Raw genomic sequence first — 25,874 nt, forward strand, 5'->3', positions numbered from 1 at the left:
CATACCGGAGACAACTGAGATACGTACGTAATATTTTTTTAATGCATGCAATTCAGACTAATTTTAAGAATATGTCCAGTCCCACCAGTAATGCAAATATATATCGACGGCAAATTGCATTTATTTGAACCATTTTAGATGTTTATCAGACATCAATTTCCTTAATAACACTACCATATTTAATTCAATATTCAACAAATCTGCTTCTGGAACAGAGTTCCAAGACAACAAAAGTGAAGTTCTTGATCAACAAAAAAGAGTCGAAACATCTGAAACTAGTGAACTAGACTTCAAAAAAACGAAAACAAAAAACTCCCATTAAAAGCCAGCCAACTTATAATTTCTTCGTCTTCTACCTTTCACTGATCACATTTTGAGGAATACCTCAGTCAGAACCTTCTCGGATTGCAACGAAGCCTTCAACAACTTCGTAGCCTATATATACACATGCACGGACAAATAAACTAATAAAAAATATATAATTTTCAGAAGTAAAAAATATGTAAGGAAAATAAAGAGGAAGGTAAATATATATAGTATACGTACGTACCTCATCCATGCCCAAATTCACCTCCTTCTCCTGCAAAGCTCCCACCTCTTTCACATTGAAAAGATTAAGCAAAGTAATACTCGAAATAGTAGACATGGGCTTCACCACCAAATTATCCATTATCATGTAAGTCACCACTCCCTTCACAAAACCCCCTTCAGTCGACGCCTGTTTTTCCGGCGGAGCCACGTATTGAACCACCGTAGTCATTTTCCTGTTGCATTGCGGGCAAATTGAGCTTGGATCATCCGAAACCCGATATGTACAGTTATGACCGCACCGATAGAAAGTTCTATCGGTTGTTACATCATCCATGAGGAGCAAAGAAACAGAAGACGTGCCAACAGGAGCAATTGGCTTCAAAAGGGTATCTTTAGTTTGGTTTGGTTGAATGTAGGATTCATTCATTTTCTCAATGCTTTCGTAGAGGTTTGCCAATGAACCAACCATTCCTTGTTTCCCGAGGAGGCGAATAACAGTTGCCACGGGCAAAGAGAGGATGTGGAAGAGGAAGTCCACGGTCTCTTTGCTGGCTTCTGCAAATAGAACTCTTTTGGTTCGAGTGTCGATAAGCAGCTTCATGCTCACTGTCATCTCCATTGTTTGGAATTGCTAGCTGTTTTCAGATATGAATTGAAATGTGTAGACTTATCATATATATATATGCATGCAGTGGACTGAGTACTGCTGACGCTTAAGTTCCAATTACAACTAATATACCATAATTAACATGCATTTATTGGATTATCTGAGGCAAGTTGAACTTTGAAGTATCCGAGATTGATAATGCGTGAATTTATATATGTGAAGTAAATAAATATATATTTATAACTTTCATTTTCATATCATAACCGCCGTCGTTTCAATGCAGCGGAATAGAAGAGACTAAACATTTTCCATGTGTGACTTAAAAAAATTGATGGACGTACGCCATGTGTCAACACGGTTAAATTAGACTTGATCAGCTCCGTACGTACTCTACTCTAGTGTCCAGGGGTGGACATTTAGTGTCGGATTTCGGATACTCGACCCAATCTGAACAGGTTGAGTAGTTTTTTATAATGTTGGGTTCGGGTACGATTTATTGAGCGTCGGATTGGTGTTGAGCAGTTAAAAACTACCCAATCTAGTATCGGGTACCCATCTTGTTTTTTTTAAAAAAAAATTATAACATGGGTCTAGGAAATTAAACTAATATGACCTAATAGTTGATAGCCCATCATCTTTGACAATTGAATTGAGACGTTCATAATTATCCATTGCGAGATACTTCAAAATTCGTGGCTTTCTTGAAATGCTACATATTATTCATGCTTTAGTTTATAATTTAGATGAAAAAAAAACAGATTTTTTATGTGTTTAGATTTACATGTATGAGAAAAATATTTTTAAAAAATAGGCTGTAATTTTTGGGTACCCGCTAGACCGTACCTTTTAGGATACTTGACAGTTTCGGATCGAGTTCGGGTAGTAGAATTTGCTACCGACTCGAACTAACCGACCCGACGTGCTCCCCTAATAGTGTCAACTGTCAGTTCATATAGGTATGTATACTATTATTTATTAGCATATATATATATATATATATATATATATATATATATATATATATTAATATTAATATTACTGTCACCATTTGCACGCGATGCGTTCATATATATAAAAATATTATGTTTAATTGATTTTCATGATATTTTTATAAGTCACATGAAGAATTAAATATTCAAAAGTTTAAGATCGATAAGTATCTAATTTTTTATTTTTTTAATATGATAACTATATAAGATCTAGTCTAAAAATTTATTCATACAAACAAAGATAGTGAAATATCATTTTGGTAAATAAGATAAAATGCTTAAAAAAAGGAGACCTAATAAAAATAAAATGACTAATTTATCTAATAATTTTGATTTTATTGAAAATTAAATTAGAATATAATCATAATTTCATCTCAAACTTCACCAATTAATAGAAATTTAGTTAATTAAAAGCTATCTATTATTAATAAGATAGATATATATTTTAAATCTAATATCCATTTAACCTGATCACATGTTTTTTTTCTTTTTCGGCGTAAACATTTTCCAATTTTTTTGTATTTAAGCTTAATTTCCATGTATTTAAAACATTTACTATCCCTTTTTCTATTTTTGTTTTTTGTATTTGAGTTTAATTTCTATGTATTTAAGCCTTCTAATTTAAATGGCGTGATATTGATTTAATTTAAATTATTAAATTGACAACTTTCTATGAAATTAACATTCAGATTACATTTTCAGCACAATGATGGTCTTAAATATTTGAATGATATATATGAATCTTTTTTATATATAATATAATATAACAAAGTTGTTTGATCAACAAAACGCAGGCCTTTCATTTCCAACTCACATCAAATCAAACAACTTCATTCATTGCCAGCAACTACTTTCTCCTCATTCAACTCATCCATTTGCTTGCAGTTGAGGAAAACGCTGGTCAGAACCTTCTCAGAATGCAATGAAGCCTTCAACAACATCAGAGCCTTTGGAAGTAATAAAACAAACCAAACCCAAGTCACTTGTCAGATTCCAAAATAGTGTTTGGGATAGCTTTCAGAAAGTAATAAGTTCTTTCTTAACTAAATTTCAACCTACTTCTATGTATCGAATATATATATATTTCAGCTGCCCAACAATATTTTCCACTTCGTCCCTAACCACGGGTTTTAGTTGTTTTTTTTTTTCCGATTTTTCGCATAACTAAAACACGGTACCGAGTTTTAGTGGTGGGGTACGAGTTAAACATTGGTTGGACGGCTGAAAATTCTATATATATATATATATAGAGAGACAAATTGCAAAATGGAAGAAAATAGTATAGCATACCTCATCCATGCCCAAAGTTACCTCCTTCTCCTGCAAGGTCCCCACCTCCTTAACATTGAACTTATTCAGCAAAGTTATACTCGAGATAGTAGACATGGGCTTCACCACCAAATTATCCATCACCATGTAAGTCACCACTCCCTTCACAAATCCTCCTTCAGTCGACGACGCCTGCTCTCCCGGCGGAGCCACGTACGGAAGCTCCGTTGTCATCCTTCTGTTGCACCGTGGGCAGAGCGCGTTTGGATCATCAGAAACATTATGCTGACAGTTTTGACCGCATCTATAGAACTTTCTTTCGGTTATGGAATCTTCCCTGAGGAGCAAAGGAACAGAAGAAATGCCAACGGGAGGTATTGGCTTCAAAAGGTTATCTCTAGCTTGGTTTGGTTGGATGTATGATTCATTCAGGTTTCTATGCTATCGTATAGGTTTGCTAATGAACCCACCATTCCTTGTTTCCTAAGCAGGCGAATGATGGTCGCCACTGGTAAAGTGACGATGTGAAAGAGGAAATCTATGGTTTCTTTGCTGGCTTCTGCGAATAGGACTCGTTTGCTTTGGGTCTCAATCAGCAGCTTCATGCTCACAGTGGAACCCTCCATTGTTTAGAATTGTGAGAATTTCTTATGTTGTGAAGTTGTAATCCAAGGGTCTAAATTATATATTTATGGGGGCTGACGATTCAGTTCCAAGGATCCAGCGTTACACCTTTTTTGGAGCCATCCAAGATTCTTAATGGTGCGCATTATCTGCAGAAGATTTTACTGAACTAGACTACCTTTTTAAATCCCCTGAATTTATGAGGTGACAGTGATCGTTTTTAGAAGTTTGCTTGTATATTTAACAATATTGGTTGTAGATTTGAAGATACAATCCTTGAGATATGGAAAAGAATTTTGAGTATATCATCTTGGATACAATTAGAAGATATAATTGAAGATTGAAGGAGATCTGTTTGAAAATAATGGAAGATTTGAAGATAATATTTTTGAATAATACTTGGTTGGAGATAATTGAAGACTAATTTTTAAGGTTTTTGGAGAGATTTTACAAGTTTATTTACAGAAGAAGTTCGTGATCATGGAAAAAGAGATCAGAATCTGTATCCTAAAGAGTTGATCGATGAATTCAGATCTTCGATGATAGGCCGCCTGATGCTCCTGGAATCTGCATAAACTTTTATATCAGATTAAAGGAGAGCAGACCCAAGAACAGGGGCATGAAAGACAAGAAGAATATTATCTGAAATTATACATTCTGTTGCCATGATTTTTTGATATTGAATTCACAAACTATCCACCTTACTTTTCCATTTTACCATCAATCTTAATTAATATTTAAAACCGAGCAAATCATTAAAAACCAAGCATTTTCCAAATGATCGTGCCTTGATTCCAATGGCGTAATGCTTATCTTTATTTGAATATTGGGACACATTTTGCAATTTAATGAATACAGATACATTTGGTTTCTTCCTTACTAGTCTAAGGTCCTTCAGAATTCCTTCATTTGCTGATTGATACATCCATCTCTGGCCGATCAGCTTCATCCCTGAACTTCTTGTAGATATCACCTTCGTAAAATTTGCGCGTTCTCGCCACTAAAATCAGAGACGAAAGGGCTCCAAAGAATGTGATTGAGGCCAAAATCACAAATGCCAGTCGGTAGCATTGAGTGCCAATGCAAGTCAGTTCCTTCACAGATGATCTTGTCATCCCCTTCTTCGCCAACTCCTTCAATGCCTCTTTATCGTAAAGGGGTCCAGTAACTCTCACATTCAAAATGTAGGAGCCAAGTGGACTAGCCAGTTGGCCGCAGTTGAATAAAGTAGAGTAGTATTTCAGGCCAAAAAGTTCAGAAATTATGGCGAATATCAGTGGCAATTGAGCACCAAATGAGAAACCAATGATCATTGATGCAAAATAGACAGAACCCTTGAATGGAAACGCGATGAGTAAAAGGCCGATGCAGGATAAGAACAGGACTAAAGTCATCATAAGAGGTCTTGGAAATTTGTATTTGGCGAGTAGGCTTTCAGAGACAAATCCTGAGAAAATTCTGCCAAAGTAGTTCCATATACTGAGAAGGGATAAGAATGTTTTTATCGTTTTTGTTGGATATCCTAATGATTCTCCGATTTGTCCCAAGTTGTCAACGGCCGTTAAGCTCGATCCCAGGCCACAAAAGGTTGCAAGAAACAGAATCAGCATATCAGTGCTCAAAAGTGCTTGCAAGATGGTGTAATCCTCCCCTCTTTCTGGTTTATTGAATATATCGGTGAAGCAAGGTGTGTCATTCAGCTTATTTTCCGGCTTTGAGGCAGCAAGTGGAGTATCCTGAACTGGTGAACTCTCTATGGCTATCTGAGGAGGATTCGGTTTTACTGGGAGGTTCTTTTGGGTCCAAATTATCGATTCCTCCCTAATGGCTATCAGAAGAGGGACAAAAAGTAAGGCACACACTACAGTAACACTTCCTGCATATGCCGCCGGTGAGAAAGTCACCACTTTCTCTACTATATTCATCACCATTAGAAACAGTGCAAGCACAATTGACACGTAGAGAAACTGGTAAAAAATTTTAAGCTCATTGGGGTTCCTAACGATGGGCATCGCACGAATTGTGTACACAAAAACCACAGACAAAGCAGCTGGAAGCCAAGCAATCAAAAGAATAAGTGATCTAGAATCATTTCCATAAACAGCCAGATAAATCTGCGTAAGAATCGCACCACTCAATCCAGTAAAGCCCTTCAACAAACCTAACATAACGCCTCTACTTTCTGGGAAATTTTTTACAGAAGTAACAAGAGCACCTGTATTCGCGAAGTTCTGGGAATTTGCCCCAATGCAAATGTAGAGACACATCTGCCACACTTTGGGCTTTGAAATCTTGCCCGTGACAGAAAGCCATATCATGAAATACCCTGCAAAATTCATGGCAGATCCGACCAATAACACAAACCATGTAGGAGTTACCTCAGCGATAAGGCCAGACAACACTCCAACGTTGGCACCAAAATCCTTGAAGAAACCTAGGAGATTGAGGGTTGTTTGATCGTATCCAAGAGAGGATTTTATCTCTTTGGAGTAAACTCCAAAGAGATACGTTGCTCCTGCTCCGGCCATGATGAGGAAAGATGCGAAAAGGGAAAACCATCGGCCCCGAATCACGGTGACTCCGAAGGCCAGCAGGTTACTGCGGCTCCAAGCGTCTGTGGTGGCAATGGCCATATTTCTTGGTTCGATAACTGAATCTGGTGAAGAGAATGGGCAGAAAATCTACTTATATAAGCACATACGAGACTGCGGAATGGGAGAGTGGGGCTGGAATATCACTAAGAAATGGAGTAGAGATTGCAGAAAAGTCATTAAAATGATATGCGTAGAGGCCAAATGTACAGAAGATGGGTTTTTGCTGATGCAATTTTCTTGATTTACTTCCCAAATATGGAGGTGTGGTGGCGACTGAGCAAAAATCCCTTTAGTAATAAGCAATACCATAAAATTTCTTGGATTCATTAATAATCGTTTCCATTAATGAAGCAATCATTGTTGGGCCAAATAGCAGTCTTCCCCTCGATTCAACAAACACGATGTTTAAATTTATTGAGTAAATTTGCACAAAGTAGTGTCACTTTTGGATGGATTAAAATTCTTACTTGAATTGGCCTTATGGATGGTAACAAGAACATGGTTCAGAATAATATATATAATTCATAATGACAATTATAAATGAGCTCGAATGACTTTTAAGGGAAATTAGATAGATGGAAGATTTGTTTGAAAGTCCCGAGTTCATCCCACATGCCGATTTGGATAAACTACCATTTTTTTTCCTTACAAAAATAATCATTATTCTTTACAACAACCAACTAATAATCTTTTAATTTTTATTTGCACTTTTGGATCCGAAAGATGTTCCCACAATTATTGTCTTGTTCTAATTCGATGAATGTCTTCAATGTAATAACATATATATTTTTCAATATGTTTAAAATTTACCACAGGATTACCATCTCATAATTGCTCTAGGTCAGGGACACTCATTGGCGGACCTACATGGTCCCGAAAGGATGCGATCGCCCCCCCCTGAAATTATAAAAAATTTTAGTACTATATACATAATATATATTTTAAATATAAATTTAATTTTGCGACCGCCCCTTTGAATTTTTTTTAAAAAACTTAGTTCTATATATAATATATATTTTAGAATGTTATTTAATTTTATATTGATTAGGACGATATTTGATAAATAAGATAAGAATAAATTTATTTTAGACTATAATAGATTTGACAGTATGCTCTGTATTGACTCATATTTATTTTTGAAAAATAAAATGTCTTTTATACTTGAATGTGACATGAGAAATTTGATTCAGTTTACTCAATTTTATCCACCTTATTTCTTCTTGATGTATTTAATGCATCTTGAGTATCAACTTCATAACTTTATTTTTGACATGCGAAGTAACAATTGGTTTTCTAACGCTGGGGGGATTAGCGAGCTTGCTAAAATGATGTTCCAATCGAATAAAGATCGATTATATCATTTGGAATATTTACTTTTAAAGTTAATATTGTTATTACTTGTTGCAACTGCTACCGTAGAGATAGTGTTTTCAACAATAAAAATAATCAAAATATCACCTCGTAATCGATTGGGAGATGATGTGTTAGATGATGGTTTGATACCATATATTGAGCGTGATTTGTTTGATACAGTTGATATTGAAATTATTATTCAACATTTTCAAACTATGAAATTTCGGAGTGTACTGTAAAATCATATGAAGTTAATATATGACTTTTTATTATATACTTTGTGGTGTAATATTTTTTTTAATTTATTGAATTCGCCCCTCCTGATTGATAATCCTGGGTACGCCACTGGGGACACTTAGCTTCGGAGTTCTTAGAGGATTACTTTTGGAAAAAAAAAATGCACCTTGTTGACATGAGTACTACCACCTATCAAAATTTTTTAAGTCATCTTCAACTGTACAGCCTCATAATTGCACAGTCTTATAATCCCTCTCATTTCGGTGTGGTAAGCCTAAAAGAAAGTCTACTATGAGTTACTCATTCTCCTGCAATCTCTTGACACTAGCGATCACTCTCTACACTTTTTTGAGCCGACATCACAATTATAGTATTCAAATAACAAAATTATGGGATTTATTAAATTTTATTTTTAGGTTTTTATATATTCATGTTTATATCAAACAAGAAAATATTATCATGGTGGGTAGACACTTTATTCATCAAGACGTGAAATTACGTAAGAACATGTACAACATTGTAAGGATGTTGTTGTCAGTAATTTGATAATTTGATCACATGATAATGTCAGTGTTGATAACTTCATTAATGTCAGTGCTGATAACTTCATTGTAATGATGACGTTGAAATATTATTATTTTTTACTCCATTAAACAAATATTTTTTTAAACATAATAAAATTGCATAAATATAAAAAAAACTAAAAATACACAAGTAAAATTTAAAACTTTCTCGAAATTAAAAAAAAAAACACAAAAAACAAAAAAAATACACTAAATAACAAAAGACATGAAATAAAAAAAAAAGTACACGAAATTAAAGCCAATTAAAATATAATGAAATGTGAACGAAATAAATCTTTGATTGAATCTTTTACGAAGAATTTGTTCTTGTATCTTCTTATAATTCTGTCGTTGAATATCGGTCAACCTTGGATCGGTAATATCTTTCTCTATGATTCGATTTTCTTGCTCTATCTTCATTATTTGTTGTTCCCTCGCCCTCATTTTGTGATCCATCATTCTAATTTCAAACTTCTTTTCTATATTTTCAAAAGTTATGGTTGCATAATGCTATTTTTTTTTAAAGCAATCATCTCATAATCTTTTTCTCTCTACTTCATGTATTGTTTTCAACATTTCCACCACATTTGTATATTTCGATCATTTCCTCTCATGGCCCTTTGAAGGCCTTCCTTCCCATCGGTCCAATGGTTTTACTCACTTCCTGCACGTCGTATTTTTCCTCGACAGTCTGTGTATCAGATGGTGTGAAGTAGAAATGATTTACCATCAATATTCTTCAACTTCTTCGTATCATTCGTTGAACCTCCTATAAATTTTTCGAACGATCACATCTTTAATTTTGTTTAATCCCTCAACAATATCCAAGCTTTTTCAGTAGACCGTGAATGGTTATGATCTTGCTCGAACATCGTCTGAGCTTGAGCATATTAAACAAAAACAAAAGTTCGGAATATGTTGGTTTTAAATAAAAAAATATATATTTATACAGTCATATCAAATGAATATCCACTTTGGTTGAGTCCCTCAAGTTCGATCAATTTGTTTTGGAATACGAACACTCGTCTTACAACATCATTCTAATGTTACCGTATGTTTTCCGATGACCGTAGTTTCCATTCATTTGGTAGCTCATGGTTATATTCATTACAAACCAATCCTCATAAACTAGAGTCATTTTGATCGTTGCCAAGTGCCGGATTGGTGGAAGTTTTGCACCATCCCTTTGCGAAACGTTCATCTTCGGCTTTCGTCCAAGGTTTCTTTTTGATGCATTCACTCCACCCGCCAACAAAAATCTTCTTCCCTTTCATTCTAGATTTAGTAGACGTAGTTTCAATAGTAGAGGCAAGACTTCGATGAGATTTTGGGAGAATTGGGTTTGATTGAACATAGAACTCAGCATTTGCTTATCGGTGAATTAAAAAATATTTGGTGAAGTAGTATTGAGATCATTAATTTTTCATGAATCTATTTTTCAAAATTGGATTGAAAATGAAAGATGAAGAATCTTGCATTTTTGGAATTCAATTGGAAGAAAATTGTGATTTTTTTAGATGTATTCTTTTTTTAAAAAAATTAAGGTTGAGATTGATCTGACCATTGGTCTAACTTACTTAGTTATCGCAAGTCACCGTTCGGAAAGTCTTCGAACGAGGGCAATGAAACAAACGAGAAAGGATGACACACTTTCTCGCGTATCCTCCTTGCTCATCGAACATGCTTTAATCATCCCAAGTTTCACCAAATCTCCACCAAACAATAAATTTGTCCCAAAAAGTCATTATAACATGTTTTTGAGAGGCCGTGACAACATTTTTGGTCTATGTATCTAGGTTGTTTTTCCTCTTTAATATATTTTATAAAATACCCTATTTATATTTATCTTTTGAAAACAAAATGCCTTATTCATCTAAAGCACTCTTGTTTAATCATCAATGAGAATGTTAGAATTATTTTTTCAAAATTCGAATATATTAAACACGATAAATCAAGTACACAGACATTTGTGAGAGCATATTACTCTATGATTCACCTAGAATTAGTCTACTCGTACCTCAAAATTATTGAATGAAAAATCACATCATGCACTCATAATTCAAATATTAAAATTTGATCATATAATAGGAAAAGAAATACTTCAAACATAACATGGACCTGACATGTGAAAACACCGTCACTACTTGAGAATTGACACACGCAAATTTAGGGTGGCTTGTCCACTAAGTGAATGATCATGAAAACAGTGGATCATTGAAAGAGTGGTGGCTAGCTTTAAACATCAACGTTTCTCACACAATATTTTTCGAATCACACGATAGATTTCATCTATTTGTTCTATGACGTTTGAGATGAATCTATACTATATAAATATGGCCTTCGCCAATGTCCACCAAATTACTTGATTTGAAAGAGTGGTGGCTAGCTACCACTTACTAGTTACTAGTGCGCTACCAAGTTAATATGGCCTTCGCCAATGTCCACCAAATTACTTGATTATTCAATACGTTTTCCAAAATTAAATTGCACAAAATAAATAAAATAAAACTGGGCTACATTAGGTTCAAAATCTCGCAGAAGCCCTAAAAGAAGAAGAGGCCCAAATTACTCACTAGAATCAACTTCGGTTTGATGATTAATATAGAGGGGAAAAAATGGACGATAAGCTAAAGCTCTAAATGCCATGTTTTACAATCTGTAGCTTTCCAAGAATTTATATAAAATAAATCTCCATCCAAATATCATTTTATTTTTCCTAAGAAAATCGATTTTTTTCTAAATAATAACCGAGTCGATAATCATTAATGTTGTTTAAATGATTTGATGATTACAAAAGGGAAAATTAGCATTTTGGTCCTGTATGTTGGCTTCTTTTTGGTTTTGATCCTGTATGTTGGTTTGTTTTGAAAAAGATCCTGTAACTCGATTTTTATTTTTGAATTTAGTCCTATATGTTGGCTTATTTTGGTTTTGGTTCTGTAAGTTGGTTTGTTTTTTGGTTTTCATCATGTATGTTATCATGTTTTGAAATTTAGAATTTGATCTCTAATTATTTTTGTAATAAATATTTTTTATTCTTTCATGTTTTATTTGCTTATTGGTTTGAGATAATTACAACTAACTAATAAAAAAATATTTTTTTACGCTTCAACTTTTTTTAATCTAAATAATTTGATAAAATCTAAAATATGTTAATTTAATGTATTAAATGTAACATACTTTTGTTCTTTTAAAAAGTAACAAACAAACATTCATTTATATCATTCTCAACTGTAACTTCGATTTTTTTATTTATTTGGCACTAAGTGTTCGCCCACTTAGCACCTATTAATGATCATATATATAAATAAGTTCCAACCTAAATTAACAAAATTAGCTAAAAAACTAAAAATATATTTAAAACATACTTTCGTTCTTTTAAAAAGTAACACTCTAATATATTTTTTTTTATCGTTCTCAACTATGGTTGACTTTTTTTTTCGCTTTTCTCGAAATCAGAGCTTTTTAGGTATGTTTCACTTTTATCACGCTTAATCGCCGCTTAAGCGTGCTTTTTAGAACACTGCAAATAAGCAAAATATTGTTGCTCCCTTCAGTTTCGGCGACGGAGGAAAAATACAAAAAAAAAACCAAGTTATTGTACCTTTTAGAACATAATTATTATTTTAAAAATAATTAAAAGGTCAACATCTAAATTTTAAACCTAATTTATTTAATTATAAAATCATAAAAAAATATTTATTATAAAAGCTTAAGCGATGAAGTTGGAAAGTCAACTTTTAAATTATAAATTTAATTTATTATTTTTAAAAAAAAACATAGGCGCTTATTCTAACTTAACCGAGCTTAATTTGGTCAAAACCGTATCTTTTTCATGACCAAAATAAAAAAAAACAAGTCAACTAATATGACCAAATCCAAAAAAAATCCAAATTCATATACTTTTTTTTCAAAACATAACTTTGTATAAGACCAAAATAAAAAATTTAGTCAACTTATAAGATCAAAACCAAAACAGTCATATGTAGGACTAAATCCAAAATAAAAACAAAGTTACAGAATCTTTTCCAAAACAAGCCAATATACAGGATCAAAACCAAAATGAAGCCAACATACAAGACTAAAATGTTAATTTTCCCATTACAAAATATGAAAGGTTTTTCCAAAGGAAAAGTACATGTACAGAGATGCACGCATTGCATATTCCACAAAGAAAGTGAATCTTGAATCTAGCTTGCTTAATTACCGCCCTTCTCCACTTTGTCATCCGATCATTTAAGCCTCTTTCTTTTTTAGATATTCCAAAAATCCCCTTTAATTGGTTGTTGAACTTTTTTTGTCAATGAAAGAATGTGTGAAAAATGTACAAATCATTCAACTTTATATAAATTATAATCATCCTTCTTTGTTTAAAAATATCCTTAATTTTTATATTTTATGTACACACAACGCGCACATTATGGTGACTAATGTCATTTATAAATATAAATTTATGTTAGTGTAATAGTGTCAGAACAACACATTAAGTTGATTAGTATAAATAAATTTAATTAACAGTAAACATTTTCGATTACAGAATCGTGATGTCGAATAGCTCGACTTTTTCAAATTATTCAATTTAATTTCAGTTTTCTTTAAAAGTTATTGTCCTCATCATTATGGTTCTGTTCAAAATATTTTAGACCTTCACAGTGATTTTTTTTCCCCTTTTGGAACAAAATATACTTGCTCAAAAACAGTTATAATTAACTTAAAATGTTCCAACTTCTTGTAGCCAAACATTACATTACATGGATTTAGATGATGGAATTAAAAATCCCTTAAACTTAAACCAATCAATGCAACACAAAAACTGTTGTGATTGATAAGGTCAATTTTGTTATATAAATTTTTTATTTGGGTTACTTACAAAAAAATATTATTTTTATATCAAAATAATTACTTTTTATTATAAATATGATTTGTATCCGCAAATAAAAATCGTCAATCACAAGAGACATATTTTCAATTCAAATGCATCTAAAATTCTCGGCAAATTTTCATATTAATTATGCCACGTTAGATATAACTTTTTATCCATAGCACCTATCAGGTTTTCAAAATCATTTTAATTTCATGGATGGATTGTCATTGACACTAGTTACCTGTAGAGGTGGGTCGGTACGGTATATCGTACCGAAATCAGATATCGTATACTGTATCAAAAAAATCGGTATGGAACTTTTCCATATCGATACCGTACCGTATGCCGAATTTTTGGTATATCGAACTTTCGGTGTGACGAAAATCTATACCGTATACCGATACCGAATTCATTTCGAATTCAAAATGAATTCGGTATCCCGAAAAATTTTCGGTATACCGAAAAAAAATTCGGTATACCGGCAAAAAAGTCGGTACCAACTTAGCCGGTACCAACTTTTTTTTTGGGTATACCGAAAATTTTCATATATATATTAAAAATATATATATTTTTTGGTATGCCGGTATATACCGAAATACCAAAAAGTTTTTTTTACCATACCGATACCGACACCGTACTGTACCAAAATTTTCGATAAACTGATTTTTTCGGTAATTTCGGTAATTTTTTCGATACGATTTTTTGATATTTTGGTATTTTTTTTCACCCATAGTCACTCGTATAGATCATTACTGCAACTTGTTAGAAAAAAACAAACAAACAAAAACTTGGAATTTTTTAAAGCCTAGAATTAGGACAAATTGGATTTAAATTCTAAAATTCAAACTTCAATTTTCATTTACTCATGTCAGGAAAAACATGTTTTGAATTTCTTAATCCATAAAAAATGTTTATGCACCCATAATTTTTGTGGGTAAAAATCGATATAAACATTGAAAGTTTAGTACAACAAGAAGTTTTGATATGATATAAAAGATAAGATTTAGAGTATAAAATTTAAAATGTTTATTAATATCAATACTTGCGAACATATTTTTAGGTAATCAAAAATCATATATTAATATCAAATCTGAAACATTTGTTATTCATATATAATATATTAACATCATATTTTCGATACTTTTATCAATTTTTATCCGAGAAAAGACAAATGTATAATTAATGTTAACACTTGTTATACATATTGAGTACTTAAAAATCATATATTAATAGTATTATATTTGAAATAATTTGTACTCAAATATCATATATTATTACAATATTTTCAAATTTTTTCACCCATTTTCAACTGAAAAAAAATCATGTTAGCCTAGATAATGTAGAAACAGTTTTTTTTTTTTTTAAGATCAGAATGTACAAACACATGTATTTTTTCTGATGAAAACTGATAAGAAGGTTAAGTTTGGATTTGTGATTTAAAGAAAATTTAACCTTAGAATTATATACATCTATTTGTCTCGTATCGTGCACAAAACGTTAACATAATATTTCGACTTCAATGATCAATAATTACAAAAATACAAATGTTGACATGTGTATTTGATAAGATCACAATTATTCATAAGACGAAATTAGTTGAAAAGCCAGCTGCATTATATTATGGAAAGCAGGAAAATATGAGCATAGTTTTTGCTTAAACCATACGTGAAAACGATTGCCACGTTCAAATTACATTTGGGTCCCTTATTTCGACAGTTAATTCTGGTACATATCTAGCCGTCCAAGTTTTTAATTGTCTAAAACTAGCCCATTGAGCCGCATCAAATCGATCATAATTTATTTTTAATTAATCATAAGGTATTGGATAAGAATTAAGAACTACATGCGTGTCATGTCTTGTAATAACAGATGACTTTTTCTCATTCGTCATCCAACTATGTACGTGTGATGATAATCTATTTTCTATATGATAAAATATTTTTCCTAAATTATTCGTTCTACCGTTGGCAAGGCAGTTGCCGAATATATATAATTTGATGTGATGAGTCTATGCTATTCCATTCGGACAGTGCTCGGATGGGGATTAGACGGCCCAATTTTATCTGCAGGTCAAATTAGATGATTGGATTTGATCTGTAGATGAAATTGGCCCCTTAGATCTGACAAATGTGTATTATCCATCTGCCAACATAAACTCATCCAATTTGACGTAATTACTACAGTTTTCCCATTAATATTAAATAGAATTAAAAAGGAATAAATAGTGTATTAAAAAGAAACTTATATTTTTGGTGTTGTATATCTATTTTTTAAAGTAATTTTGGTTATTTCTATATCATAATTAAGTTTTAGTCATATGACTTTCGATTTTAGATAATTTTGGCTTATTAGAGTCAGTGTCGGACCTGAGTTTTTTAGGCTTGAGGCGAGCACAAAAAATTGGTGTCCTTAAACATAATTTTCATATATTTTTCATCGACAAATATGATAGTATAATTACTTAACCTGATTTCTAAAAATAAAATATAGAAAAAATATATAATTCAAAATAATATTTCATAAAAAAATTACTAATAAAGCCAAGACCATCCAAGAAAAATATGAAATTCATGTTTTGAACCAATTCATAGTCGCTTGAATATTACTTGCCTCGTAGTTTGAAAACGTAAGTATTGATTAAGCTTGTATAATCAACATTCTCAACCACTTTTTTCTTGATCGATATTATAACCACATTATTTAGTATTTTTTATAACATAGTTGATCGGAGATAAATTTCAAGCAACTTCAGCTTGAAAAAAAAAAAAACCTTTTTTTGGAAAATGCGATTTCAGATGGATCACAAAAATTATGCAGCCAAATGTTGGAAAAATATATTGAAACGGATTGATAGATAGAAATAATGTGATAGTGAAACTTGATCATTTTAGAATAATGAAAGATTTGTTTTTGGGCGGAAACTATGAGAAAGAGATATTTTGGATTGATTATTGATTATTGCTGAATGTTTATAACTGAGATAATTAAAAGATAATTGAATAGTTTTTATCATAAACTACCTCCCATTAATTATCATTTATTTATGAGATGAGTTCATGAATTAATTATATTATACTATACTAGTAAAATTTTTTTCGGTGCCCCCAATATTTTGGGGTTTGAGTCTGCTGCCTCAAATTTTAAATGATAGGTTCGGGCCTAATTAGAGTCTGTGTCATATTGATGTCACATTAGCGTCACATCGAAAAAAAAATAAAATTGAAAAAAAAATTTAAAGAGAGCAAAGACCGAAATTTGACAATATGGATGAAACAAATAGCAAAAAGACAAATATAATTTACTAAAATGTAAATTTTCCTTCATTAAATTGAAAATAAGGCTTGATCAAATATTGAATTACTACGCCAAGTTAATTGGTTTGTCACATGTAGTCAAAATATATTCATGATGATCTGACCTTTTTGGCCAAAATCTGTGTTGATACTTGGTACCCAACTGTCTATGGCAAAAATATTTCCAGTCATGTTTCAAGTCCGAAAATGGCTGAGTGACTCTATACTATACTTCACATTTTTTTGTTTTTGAAAATGAGATGTTTACACAAACATTTTATAGATGACAAAACAAAATCAAGAATGCTATCTATGTTACTGTGCGAGTGAAATTTGTCAAAGATTTGTACTCTCCGATCCTAAGCTTTTAATATCGCTATTTAATGTTCCATGACGATTTCGACTTTTAAGAACAGCTACAAGTCTTCTTTGCAAGAGACATTGCAGTCAGCTAGCACGTAATATCCCTCTTTATTACAAAGCTTCCTTATCCCCTTCTCCCATTGAATATTTCGATGAAATATTTTATCTTTGGTCATTTATGATACATAAATCTACCCTCTGCTGCTTTAAATTCTTTCACCAATTGCCAATCTGAACCCCAACACATGCAGCTTATCTTTATGTTATGGGAACTCATTTATTACCGCATCTACTGCGTACTAAAACCTTATACGAACTATTTAATTATAATCTTTAAAATTTTCAAACTTTATGTTAATTATATTTCTAAAATTATTTATCCTATTATGATGATAAGATGCTTATGATATGTATGTTAGTTACATCAATTTATATATTATAAAATACGATGTGTTAAATATTATTTTGAAAAGAATTTACAGTGGATCCGGGGCATCTTAATTAAAATAACGTGAACTCAACTACACCCCCATCGGTTGAATATTCAAGAAGTTTGAATATTTCACCTATTTCATAATTTTTTTTTAAAAAAAAATCATATTTGACGCAAAAAAAAGAAACTCCCCAACAAGTCCAATTCATGGATCATCTCCTATTCCTTAATCTCCAATTCACGCAATACCAAATTCAGAAAGCTCGATCTCAACAACCGCTTCTCCTCAGAGGTTGGTTTAAGGGGGTGAAATTGAGAAAGTAATCGACATGCTTGAACCTCAAAGACCCCTCAGAAGCAGAGGCTTCTATGTGAGGATGAGGTTTATGCATAGCTCGAGACACAACAGAAATTTAGATAAGAGTTTTGGTTACAGATTTTTCAGATGGATACTCTGGTTTTCTGTTTCATTGTATTTTTTATCTTCTTTTCTCGTTACTCGAAATAAACCCACCACCTCTGTTTCAAGACTCATCGTCTCCGCTTCTAAAACGCACCACTCCCTCATTGAAGAAGAACCATCCGCCATGAAAATTTCATCTGGTGAGAACTAGTTAAGAATTAATTAAGCCCTTTAATTTATTGATACCGACATGTTAATCTTTGTCTAAAAGTTTCTTGATTTATGCATTTTCAGGTTTATTTAAGGGGTTGAAGGTGTATGTGTACGATTTGCCATCGAAATACAATACAGACTGGCTGTCGAACGAGCGGTGCAGCAGCCATTTGTTTGCTTCGGAGGTGGCGATCCACAGGGCTTTAATCAGCGGAGATATGAGGACTTTAGACCCGTGGGAGGCTGATTTTTTCTTCGTCCCCGTTTATGTTTCATGCAATTTCAGCACTGTTAATGGATTCCCGGCTATCGGCCACGCCCGTTCTCTCATATCATCCGCCATCAGGCACGTTTCTTCTCAGCTTCCGTTTTGGAACCGCAGCCTCGGCTCCGACCATGTATTTGTCGCGTCCCATGATTTTGGTTCTTGTTTTCACACCCTGGTACGTACTTACGTAAGAAATATCGCACGTGTCGCATTTGAAGTAATATGATTTCGTGGGAGAATTGAAGTCTGTTTTGTGATTGTTTTGGCAGGAGGACGTGGCTATGGCGGATGGGGTACCCGAGTTTCTGAAGAATTCGATAATATTACAGACTTTCGGGGTGAAATACAAGCACCCGTGTCAGGAAGTGGACAATATCGTGATTCCACCGTACGTGTCGCCGGAAATTGTACGAACGACGATGGGGGAATCGACGTTGACCGGCCGACGGGACGTGTTTGCTTACTTCAGGGGCAAGATGGAAGTCCACCCCAAGAACGTCAGCGGTCGATTTTATAGCAAGTATGACTTCGTCCATCTTTCACTTCTAATTCAATAATTAAGGAGTACTGGAAATTGAGTTTAATATTTATTTATTTTGGTAGAAATGAGAAATACACGAGCTGGAACTTCAAATTGTGAGCTATTTTACATTTACATGTATTTATAGGGTAGGTTATATATTATAGTTACAAATTCCGTAACAAGTGTTTAAACAAGATTGATTGAACATTTCGAATGTTGTTATAGAGACATCCACTTTTCAATACTGATCAAAAGTCCAACCTATTTTTGCATTTTTCTTGCGAAATTGATATGAATTATTTTCAGGCGAGTGCGGACTCTGATATGGCGGAAATACGGCAACGACCAACGATTTTACTTGCGGAGACACCGGTCTGCGAATTTCCAATCAGAGATTTTACGGTCAAAGTTTTGTTTGTGCCCTTTGGGATGGGCTCCGTGGAGTCCGAGGTTGGTGGAATCCGTGGCTTTGGGCTGCGTCCCGGTCATCATAGCGGACGGAATCCGGTTGCCGTTCCCCACCGCCGTGCCGTGGGCTGAGATATCCCTCACGGTGGCAGAGAACGACGTTGGCAACCTCGGGAGAGTCCTTGAGCACGTGGCAGCCACCAACCTCACTCGGATTCAGCGAAACCTGTGGGACCCAATTGTGAGAGAAGCGCTGCTGTTCAACGATCCGATGTCTCCAGGTGATGCCACGTGGCATGTTTTGGTTGCCCTGTCTGAAAGGCTACACAGGTCCCACAGGAACAAGCAATGAGGTTACACGTGTCTGTTTTTTACTGGCTTATCTGACGTGCCATGTACGGAACGCCACTTCCCGGAATTGAATTTCCGTAATGATATTACAGAATTTTAGATTGGCGCGGAGGTTTCTGAGGTGTGGATGAGAAATTTCAAGGCATTTTAGGACATGAGATCATTTATCGGAACTAAAATGTTCACGGTGAGATGAAATCTTTAGGAATTAATCTATGATGATGGGATGTCGTTACCTGATTTGGATAGAGCCACCTGGATTAATGTGCAGCTGAGTGGGCCAAACTTGAGTGGAGGAGGCCCATGTGGTTCGGTTCACATTTTGTTCCAAAAGGAATTGCCAATACGAATATAGAGTTTAGTTCTGGTTTTATTTTATAAAAACCACAATTTTAATTTTGATTTACGATTAAGATATAGACAAACCGAGTAAAAAACAAAATGAAAGTGGCAACATGCATGAGTTTGGTCTAAATCGAATTTTAGATTAATTTTCGCCTATTTTTGCATTAAAAGACAAAGTTTCGTTCAATTAAAGTAAGGTACGTAACATGCATATTTTTGGTTTTCCATTGACCCAAAGAACGTAACTATTTGCAAGACAAACATTCGAAACACGAATCAGTATATATATGGTGACACCGTTGGTTCAAAACGTGTGTCTTGGGTACTATAAATTTGGTATGTTTGACAAATATCTAGTATTGGTATCGCCCATTCTCTAAGGAACTCATCTGAAAATGTAAACACATGTTTAGCTAACTCTATTTGTAAATAATATAAGTACACCAAACAAGCTATGATTAGGGGTGTTTATCGGTCGATTCAGTTTTAATTTTTTAATTTCGGTTCGATTTTTTGGTTTATAAAAAATGTAATCCGAAGTCAAACCATTCTAATTTGGTTCGATTTTTGTACTATAATGGACCTGTTTATTCGGTTCGATTTGCTAGGTTTGATCATTAATAATACACAACACAATAAAAAAACATAAAATTCATCCAACATGTAATTTAAATGCCCCAACACACAAATTAAAGTTATAGTCATATATTAAAGAAACAAAAAATAACAAACAATAACAGGACAAACATTCAACCACACTATATTATAATATTTTTTTAAAAAAACAAAACAAATTTTGATTCGGTTATTCTGATTTGATACAAGTATTAAAATTAATAATATAAATATATTTTAAAATATTATATGTTTTTTTACACAATTTCTTAGTAAAATTTTTAAAAATAAACAATTACATAAACAACAATCCACTAATCAACTATAAAATACATAAACAACAACAATGAATTAAATAAACAACAATCAACTAAAAATTATTCAAAACGATTATTCATTCACTAAATATCATCATATAACATATATAATATAAATAAAATTATTAGTTTAATTCAATTTCGTTTTTTCGGTCGTTGCGGTTTTAACATATATAATCCAAAACCGAACCAAATAAACTTCGGTTTTAATATTTATATCCGAATTAAAAATTACGATTTTCGGTTCGGTTCAATCCTTGGTTTTTTCGATTTGAATTTTCGAGTAGAAAAAGGAGAGAGTCTCGAGGCGAAGAAAGTGGACTCCATAATATATAGACTCCATAATATATAGATGGAATTCGGCGAAGGGACAAGATTAGAAGAGTGGGGCACGTACGTTTAATGCCGATGCCTTCAATTTGGTATGAGGAAGAATGGCCAGAGGTCACGGGTTTCTAATAAAGACAGCATGACATTACCCTATATTTATCTATCCACGGCATATCATGTATATTATATTGATCCTTTCAAAAAATGTATATTATATTGATTGTGACACAATGGAAGACTGAAGCTTTTTTTAATTTTTTTATTATTATTAAAATTAAAGTCATATATTTATTTCACGAGCTCAAAAATTTTTCTTTGTTTTTGTCAGGAATAAGATAGATTAAGATAAATTTTTCTATTTAATTATTCATTGTTAACTTTATTTTTGAACATTTTTTTAATATTTGACAAATAGAAAATCGAGAGTTTTCTCTCAATTCTATTATTTGTGGTATTTTGATTCGTACCATTGTATTTGAATTAGTATATTTTATTCATAGGAAACATTGCAATTTTGTAAGTTTATCTCTCGTGGTTTCAGTTTTTTATAGTCTAATTTCAATTTTATTCAGCTATATACTCATAGCATTAGTATTTTCCTGAAATTCTAAATACACGAGTTAATTATAATATATATAAGACTAAATTAAAAAACAAACAAAGATATATATTGATGTGGTTTCGATTAGACCTGGCCAAGGGCCGGGTTGGGCCCGGACCCGGCCCGTGGTCAACGGGCCCAACCCGGAACCGGGACCGGACCGGCCACTAGGCGGTCTGATCCCGGTTTTCCCTTAGAAAAACCGGCAATCCGGCGGGTTGGACCCGTCGGGTTGAACGGGTCCGACCCGTCGGGTTGGACACGTGGCGCCCATCGGGGCGCCAGATGATCCAACGACCACTAGCAAGTGGCCGTTGGATTTCGTGGCCGTTGAGATCAACGGTCACGATTTTGTGGCCGTTGAAACCCGCCGGACCCGCTGGGTCAACCGGAATTTTTTTTTTTTAAAAAAACCTATTTGTTATCTATAAATACCCCCAACCTCCTTTCATTTTGTTTACACAATTTTTTCTTTATTCTCTCTATTCTCAATTCCTTTTAATTTATTGAATTATCAAAAATATCAAGTTTCGATTATTGGTTTATTGTCAATTGTTGATTTATTTTCATATTTATACAATTACAAATGTCCGGAGCGGGATCAATTCGTAGGGGTGACAAAGAAAAAGGAAAGGAAAAGAGCATCATATCACCCGAGGTCGAGTATCCTCAATTCAATGTCGATGGATTTGATCTTGAATATTTTGATGATGAAATTCAAGAAATTCGACAAGAGGCGCAACAAAGACAACAAGTTGAACAACCACCACCACCACCACCACGTCATCATGCAAGTCAAGAAAGTATGAACTATACGGCGGCCTCTCAAAGACAAACTCGAGCGGTGCCTCGCCCGACATCCGATATCTTCACCAAACACTTCGACAAGGTGACGCTTTCCTCCGGTGATTTGCAAGCCAAATGCAAATATTATTCAAAATGTTACAAATTTAAACAAGGAGGTGGTTATGAAACTTTGACGCGGCATATCGAGAAAAATCATCCGGTGGAAATTGGTATTGATCGTGGTCAAACTCAAATTCTGACATTCTCTTCTCAATCGGGTAATGAATCTCAACTATTTAAATATAACGAAGCTAGATTTAGAGAAGAAATGGCTAAATTTTGTGCGGTTGATCAACTTTCTTTTAGTTTTAGCGATAAATTATCTTTTGAAAATTGACTTTCTACAAGTGCAAATCCTTCTATTAGACGTATTCCAAGAAATAGTCTCAAACGCACAATGAAAAAGTTAGTCGTTGATCAAAAAAAAGAATTAATTAAGGAATTTTATAGTTTGAATAATAAAGTTTCTTTGTATTCCGATATTTGGAGTGATCATTGGCAAAGTTGTTCATATATGGGTATTACATGTCATTGGATTGATAATAATTGGAACATTCAAAAAAAGTTGCTTGCATATAGATGTTTCAACGAATCACACACGGCACAAAATATTTCGCAACTTATATTTGTTATTTTAGAAGAATATGGTCTAACTACCAAAGTTTTTTCAATGTTTTGATAATGCTAGTGCAAATACTTCTAGTATTAGTGAGCTTATTGAAATATGTAAACCATCACTAGGGTCTAGGTGGCAAAATTTTTCATATTAGATGCACATGTCATATTTTAAATTTGTGTGTTCAAGATGGGCTAAAAAGTTTAGGCATACATATTCAACCAATTAGGAATGCTATTCATTATTTATGGACGCATCCTCAAGTTATGAAGCAATGGGCAAAATTTTGTAGAGTAAATGGTATGAAGCCTAAGAGGTTTGCACGAGATGTTTCAACTCGTTGGAATTCAATAAATAAATTGTTATTATCCTCTTTTGAATATAAAGATTTATTATATACATTTTTTCATCAATTTGTTCAAGCTCGTGATATTTATTTGTTTTCAAATCAATGGAACATATGCACTAGTATTTGTGAAATTTTAAAAGTTTTTAATGATGCTAGTGACCAATTATCCGGTGTTTATTACTTTACTTCACATTTAGTTTTAACACATTGTTGCAACATTGCTTATATTTTTCATGAACATGTTAAGTCTAATGATAGTGTTTTATCTCAATGTATTATCGTCATGAAAGCAAAATGGGAAAAATATTTTTTGCTCATTCCTGAAATTTTTTTATGTGCTTTTGTTTTAGATCCTAGACTTAAATTAGATGGCTTAAGCGACATGTTAACATTATATTATGAATCTTTGGAGCCTATTGCGGAAACGATTCCTTCTATCTCATTGATTTTGTTTAATATTAAAACTCATTTACTTGATATTTATAGTGACTATAACATCAAATATGGTGGACAAATTGTTTCACATGAAACACAGTCCAATGCAACTAGTAATGTTACTTCTAAACTTACTAAAACACAACTTTTATTAAGGGAACAGACGAAACGTTCACGAGGATCCTCAAGTTCCAGTCAGGAACTTGAGAATTATTTTACCACTACTTTTGATTTTAGTGATACAGATGAGGAAAACTTTGACATTTTGAGATGGTGGTCGCAAAAAACACAAATATATCCAATTTTGGCTATAATGGCAAAAAAAATTCTAGCTTGTCCGGTTTCAAAAGTTGCAGTGGAGCAAGCATTTAGTATTGAAGGAAATACATTGGACGAGAGACGTTCTAGCTTAAGGCCGAAAAATTTGGAAGCCCAATGTTTGCTCAATGATTGGTCAAAAGCCGCTACTCGAACACAACATATTCAAAGTAATGAAGAAGACCAAGATGATACCGAAGGAACATCCGGAACTACGACGGGAGGAAATGCGAGTGAAGTAGAATAAAATATAATAGATTTGTAATATTAAGTCATAAGATATTAAGATGTTGAAATTCTAATATATTGTTTATTTAATAAATGTAATAGATTTTTATTATGGAGATATGAAATATTTGATTGAGATTATTTAAAGAATATGTCTTATTAAAATTTGTTTAAAAATTTTAAAAAAATTAAATTTCGAAGGTGCAGCGCCCCAGCACTGCAGCGCTGCCCCTTCGAATTTAATTCGAAGGTTTAGCGCCCCAGCCCTGCCAATGCAGTGCTGGGGCGCTGCAAAAAATTTTTTTTTAAAAAAATAGCACGGGTTAGTTCGGATCCTGAACCGGTGGTTAACCGGACCGGAACCGCCGGTTCATCGACCCGAACCTGAAACAGCCATTGGCGGGCCGGTTAAGGGTTGGCTAAAAGCCAACCCGGACCCGGACCGTGGCCAGGTCTAGTTTCGATAAACCGAGTGCCCGGGTCAACAAGATAGATGGGTGGTTTGAATGACAGACCGGGCTAGGGTGGATTATGAGGTGAGTCGTGAGCAGATTTTACCAATTCCCTTCTTGCATCTGCACACAAGGAAAAGGACCAAAGCTCGTTACTGGGGCGTCAGACGGTTTTTCGGCGGGACCAATCCGATGATTAAGTCAGACTCAGATGAAGAGTGGGCTTAAAGAGAATATAGAGAGCAAATATACTAATTTTTAGGCTCAAGTGAACATACCCTTGCTAATACCTGCCAGGAGGTATTTATAGGCCTTAGAATGGAGTGACTATTCTGCCTTTTTCGAGTAGTGGGCCACGATCTGTATCATGGATGTTTAAGTTGACCACGTTCCTGCTTCGTGGATGATCAGCCCGGGATGTCCGGGGTCATGACAACGTGGAGAACATGTTTCTGAAAAATAGGTGTTGACTAGTTCATCGTGACCTGGCCTTTCCGGTCCCTTCTTCTTCACGTAACTACTTGAGATAATTAGCT

At 33.5% G+C, this 25,874-nt stretch overlaps 4 protein-coding genes across 4 annotated transcripts; 1 reads left to right on the forward strand and 3 right to left on the reverse strand.

The window, feature by feature from the left end:
• Positions 1 to 246: 246 nt before the first annotated feature.
• Positions 247 to 1,150, reverse strand: LOC140878548 (uncharacterized). Its single transcript, XM_073282151.1, has 3 exons — positions 551 to 1,150; positions 385 to 435; positions 247 to 288 (listed from the first exon to the last, which is right to left on the reverse strand). Exons 1-3 carry the CDS (start codon positions 1,148 to 1,150, stop codon positions 247 to 249), a joined length of 693 nt encoding a protein of 230 aa, XP_073138252.1.
• A 1,678-nt stretch (positions 1,151 to 2,828) lies between these two features.
• Positions 2,829 to 4,165, reverse strand: LOC140885282 (uncharacterized). Its single transcript, XM_073292242.1, has 2 exons — positions 3,418 to 4,165; positions 2,829 to 3,074 (listed from the first exon to the last, which is right to left on the reverse strand). The coding sequence occupies exons 1-2, from the start codon at positions 3,628 to 3,630 to the stop codon at positions 2,958 to 2,960; spliced, it is 330 nt and encodes a 109-aa protein (XP_073148343.1). The 5' UTR covers positions 3,631 to 4,165; the 3' UTR covers positions 2,829 to 2,957.
• A 507-nt stretch (positions 4,166 to 4,672) lies between these two features.
• On the reverse strand, positions 4,673 to 7,116 carry LOC140883081 (protein NUCLEAR FUSION DEFECTIVE 4). The gene is made up of 2 exons (XM_073289386.1): positions 7,082 to 7,116; positions 4,673 to 6,676 (listed from the first exon to the last, which is right to left on the reverse strand). Exon 2 carries the CDS (start codon positions 6,651 to 6,653, stop codon positions 4,926 to 4,928), a length of 1,728 nt encoding a protein of 575 aa, XP_073145487.1. The 5' UTR covers positions 6,654 to 6,676; positions 7,082 to 7,116; the 3' UTR covers positions 4,673 to 4,925.
• Positions 7,117 to 17,906: 10,790 nt separating this feature from the next.
• Positions 17,907 to 20,259, forward strand: LOC140882932 (probable glucuronoxylan glucuronosyltransferase IRX7). Its single transcript, XM_073289196.1, has 4 exons — positions 17,907 to 18,323; positions 18,418 to 18,779; positions 18,874 to 19,124; positions 19,434 to 20,259. Exons 1-4 carry the CDS (start codon positions 18,050 to 18,052, stop codon positions 19,885 to 19,887), a joined length of 1,341 nt encoding a protein of 446 aa, XP_073145297.1. The 5' UTR covers positions 17,907 to 18,049; the 3' UTR covers positions 19,888 to 20,259.
• Positions 20,260 to 25,874: the final 5,615 nt, after the last annotated feature.

The sequence above is a fragment of the Henckelia pumila genome, chromosome 2 (assembly GCF_033568475.1).
Source record: "Henckelia pumila isolate YLH828 chromosome 2, ASM3356847v2, whole genome shotgun sequence".
NCBI lineage: Eukaryota > Viridiplantae > Streptophyta > Magnoliopsida > Lamiales > Gesneriaceae > Henckelia > Henckelia pumila.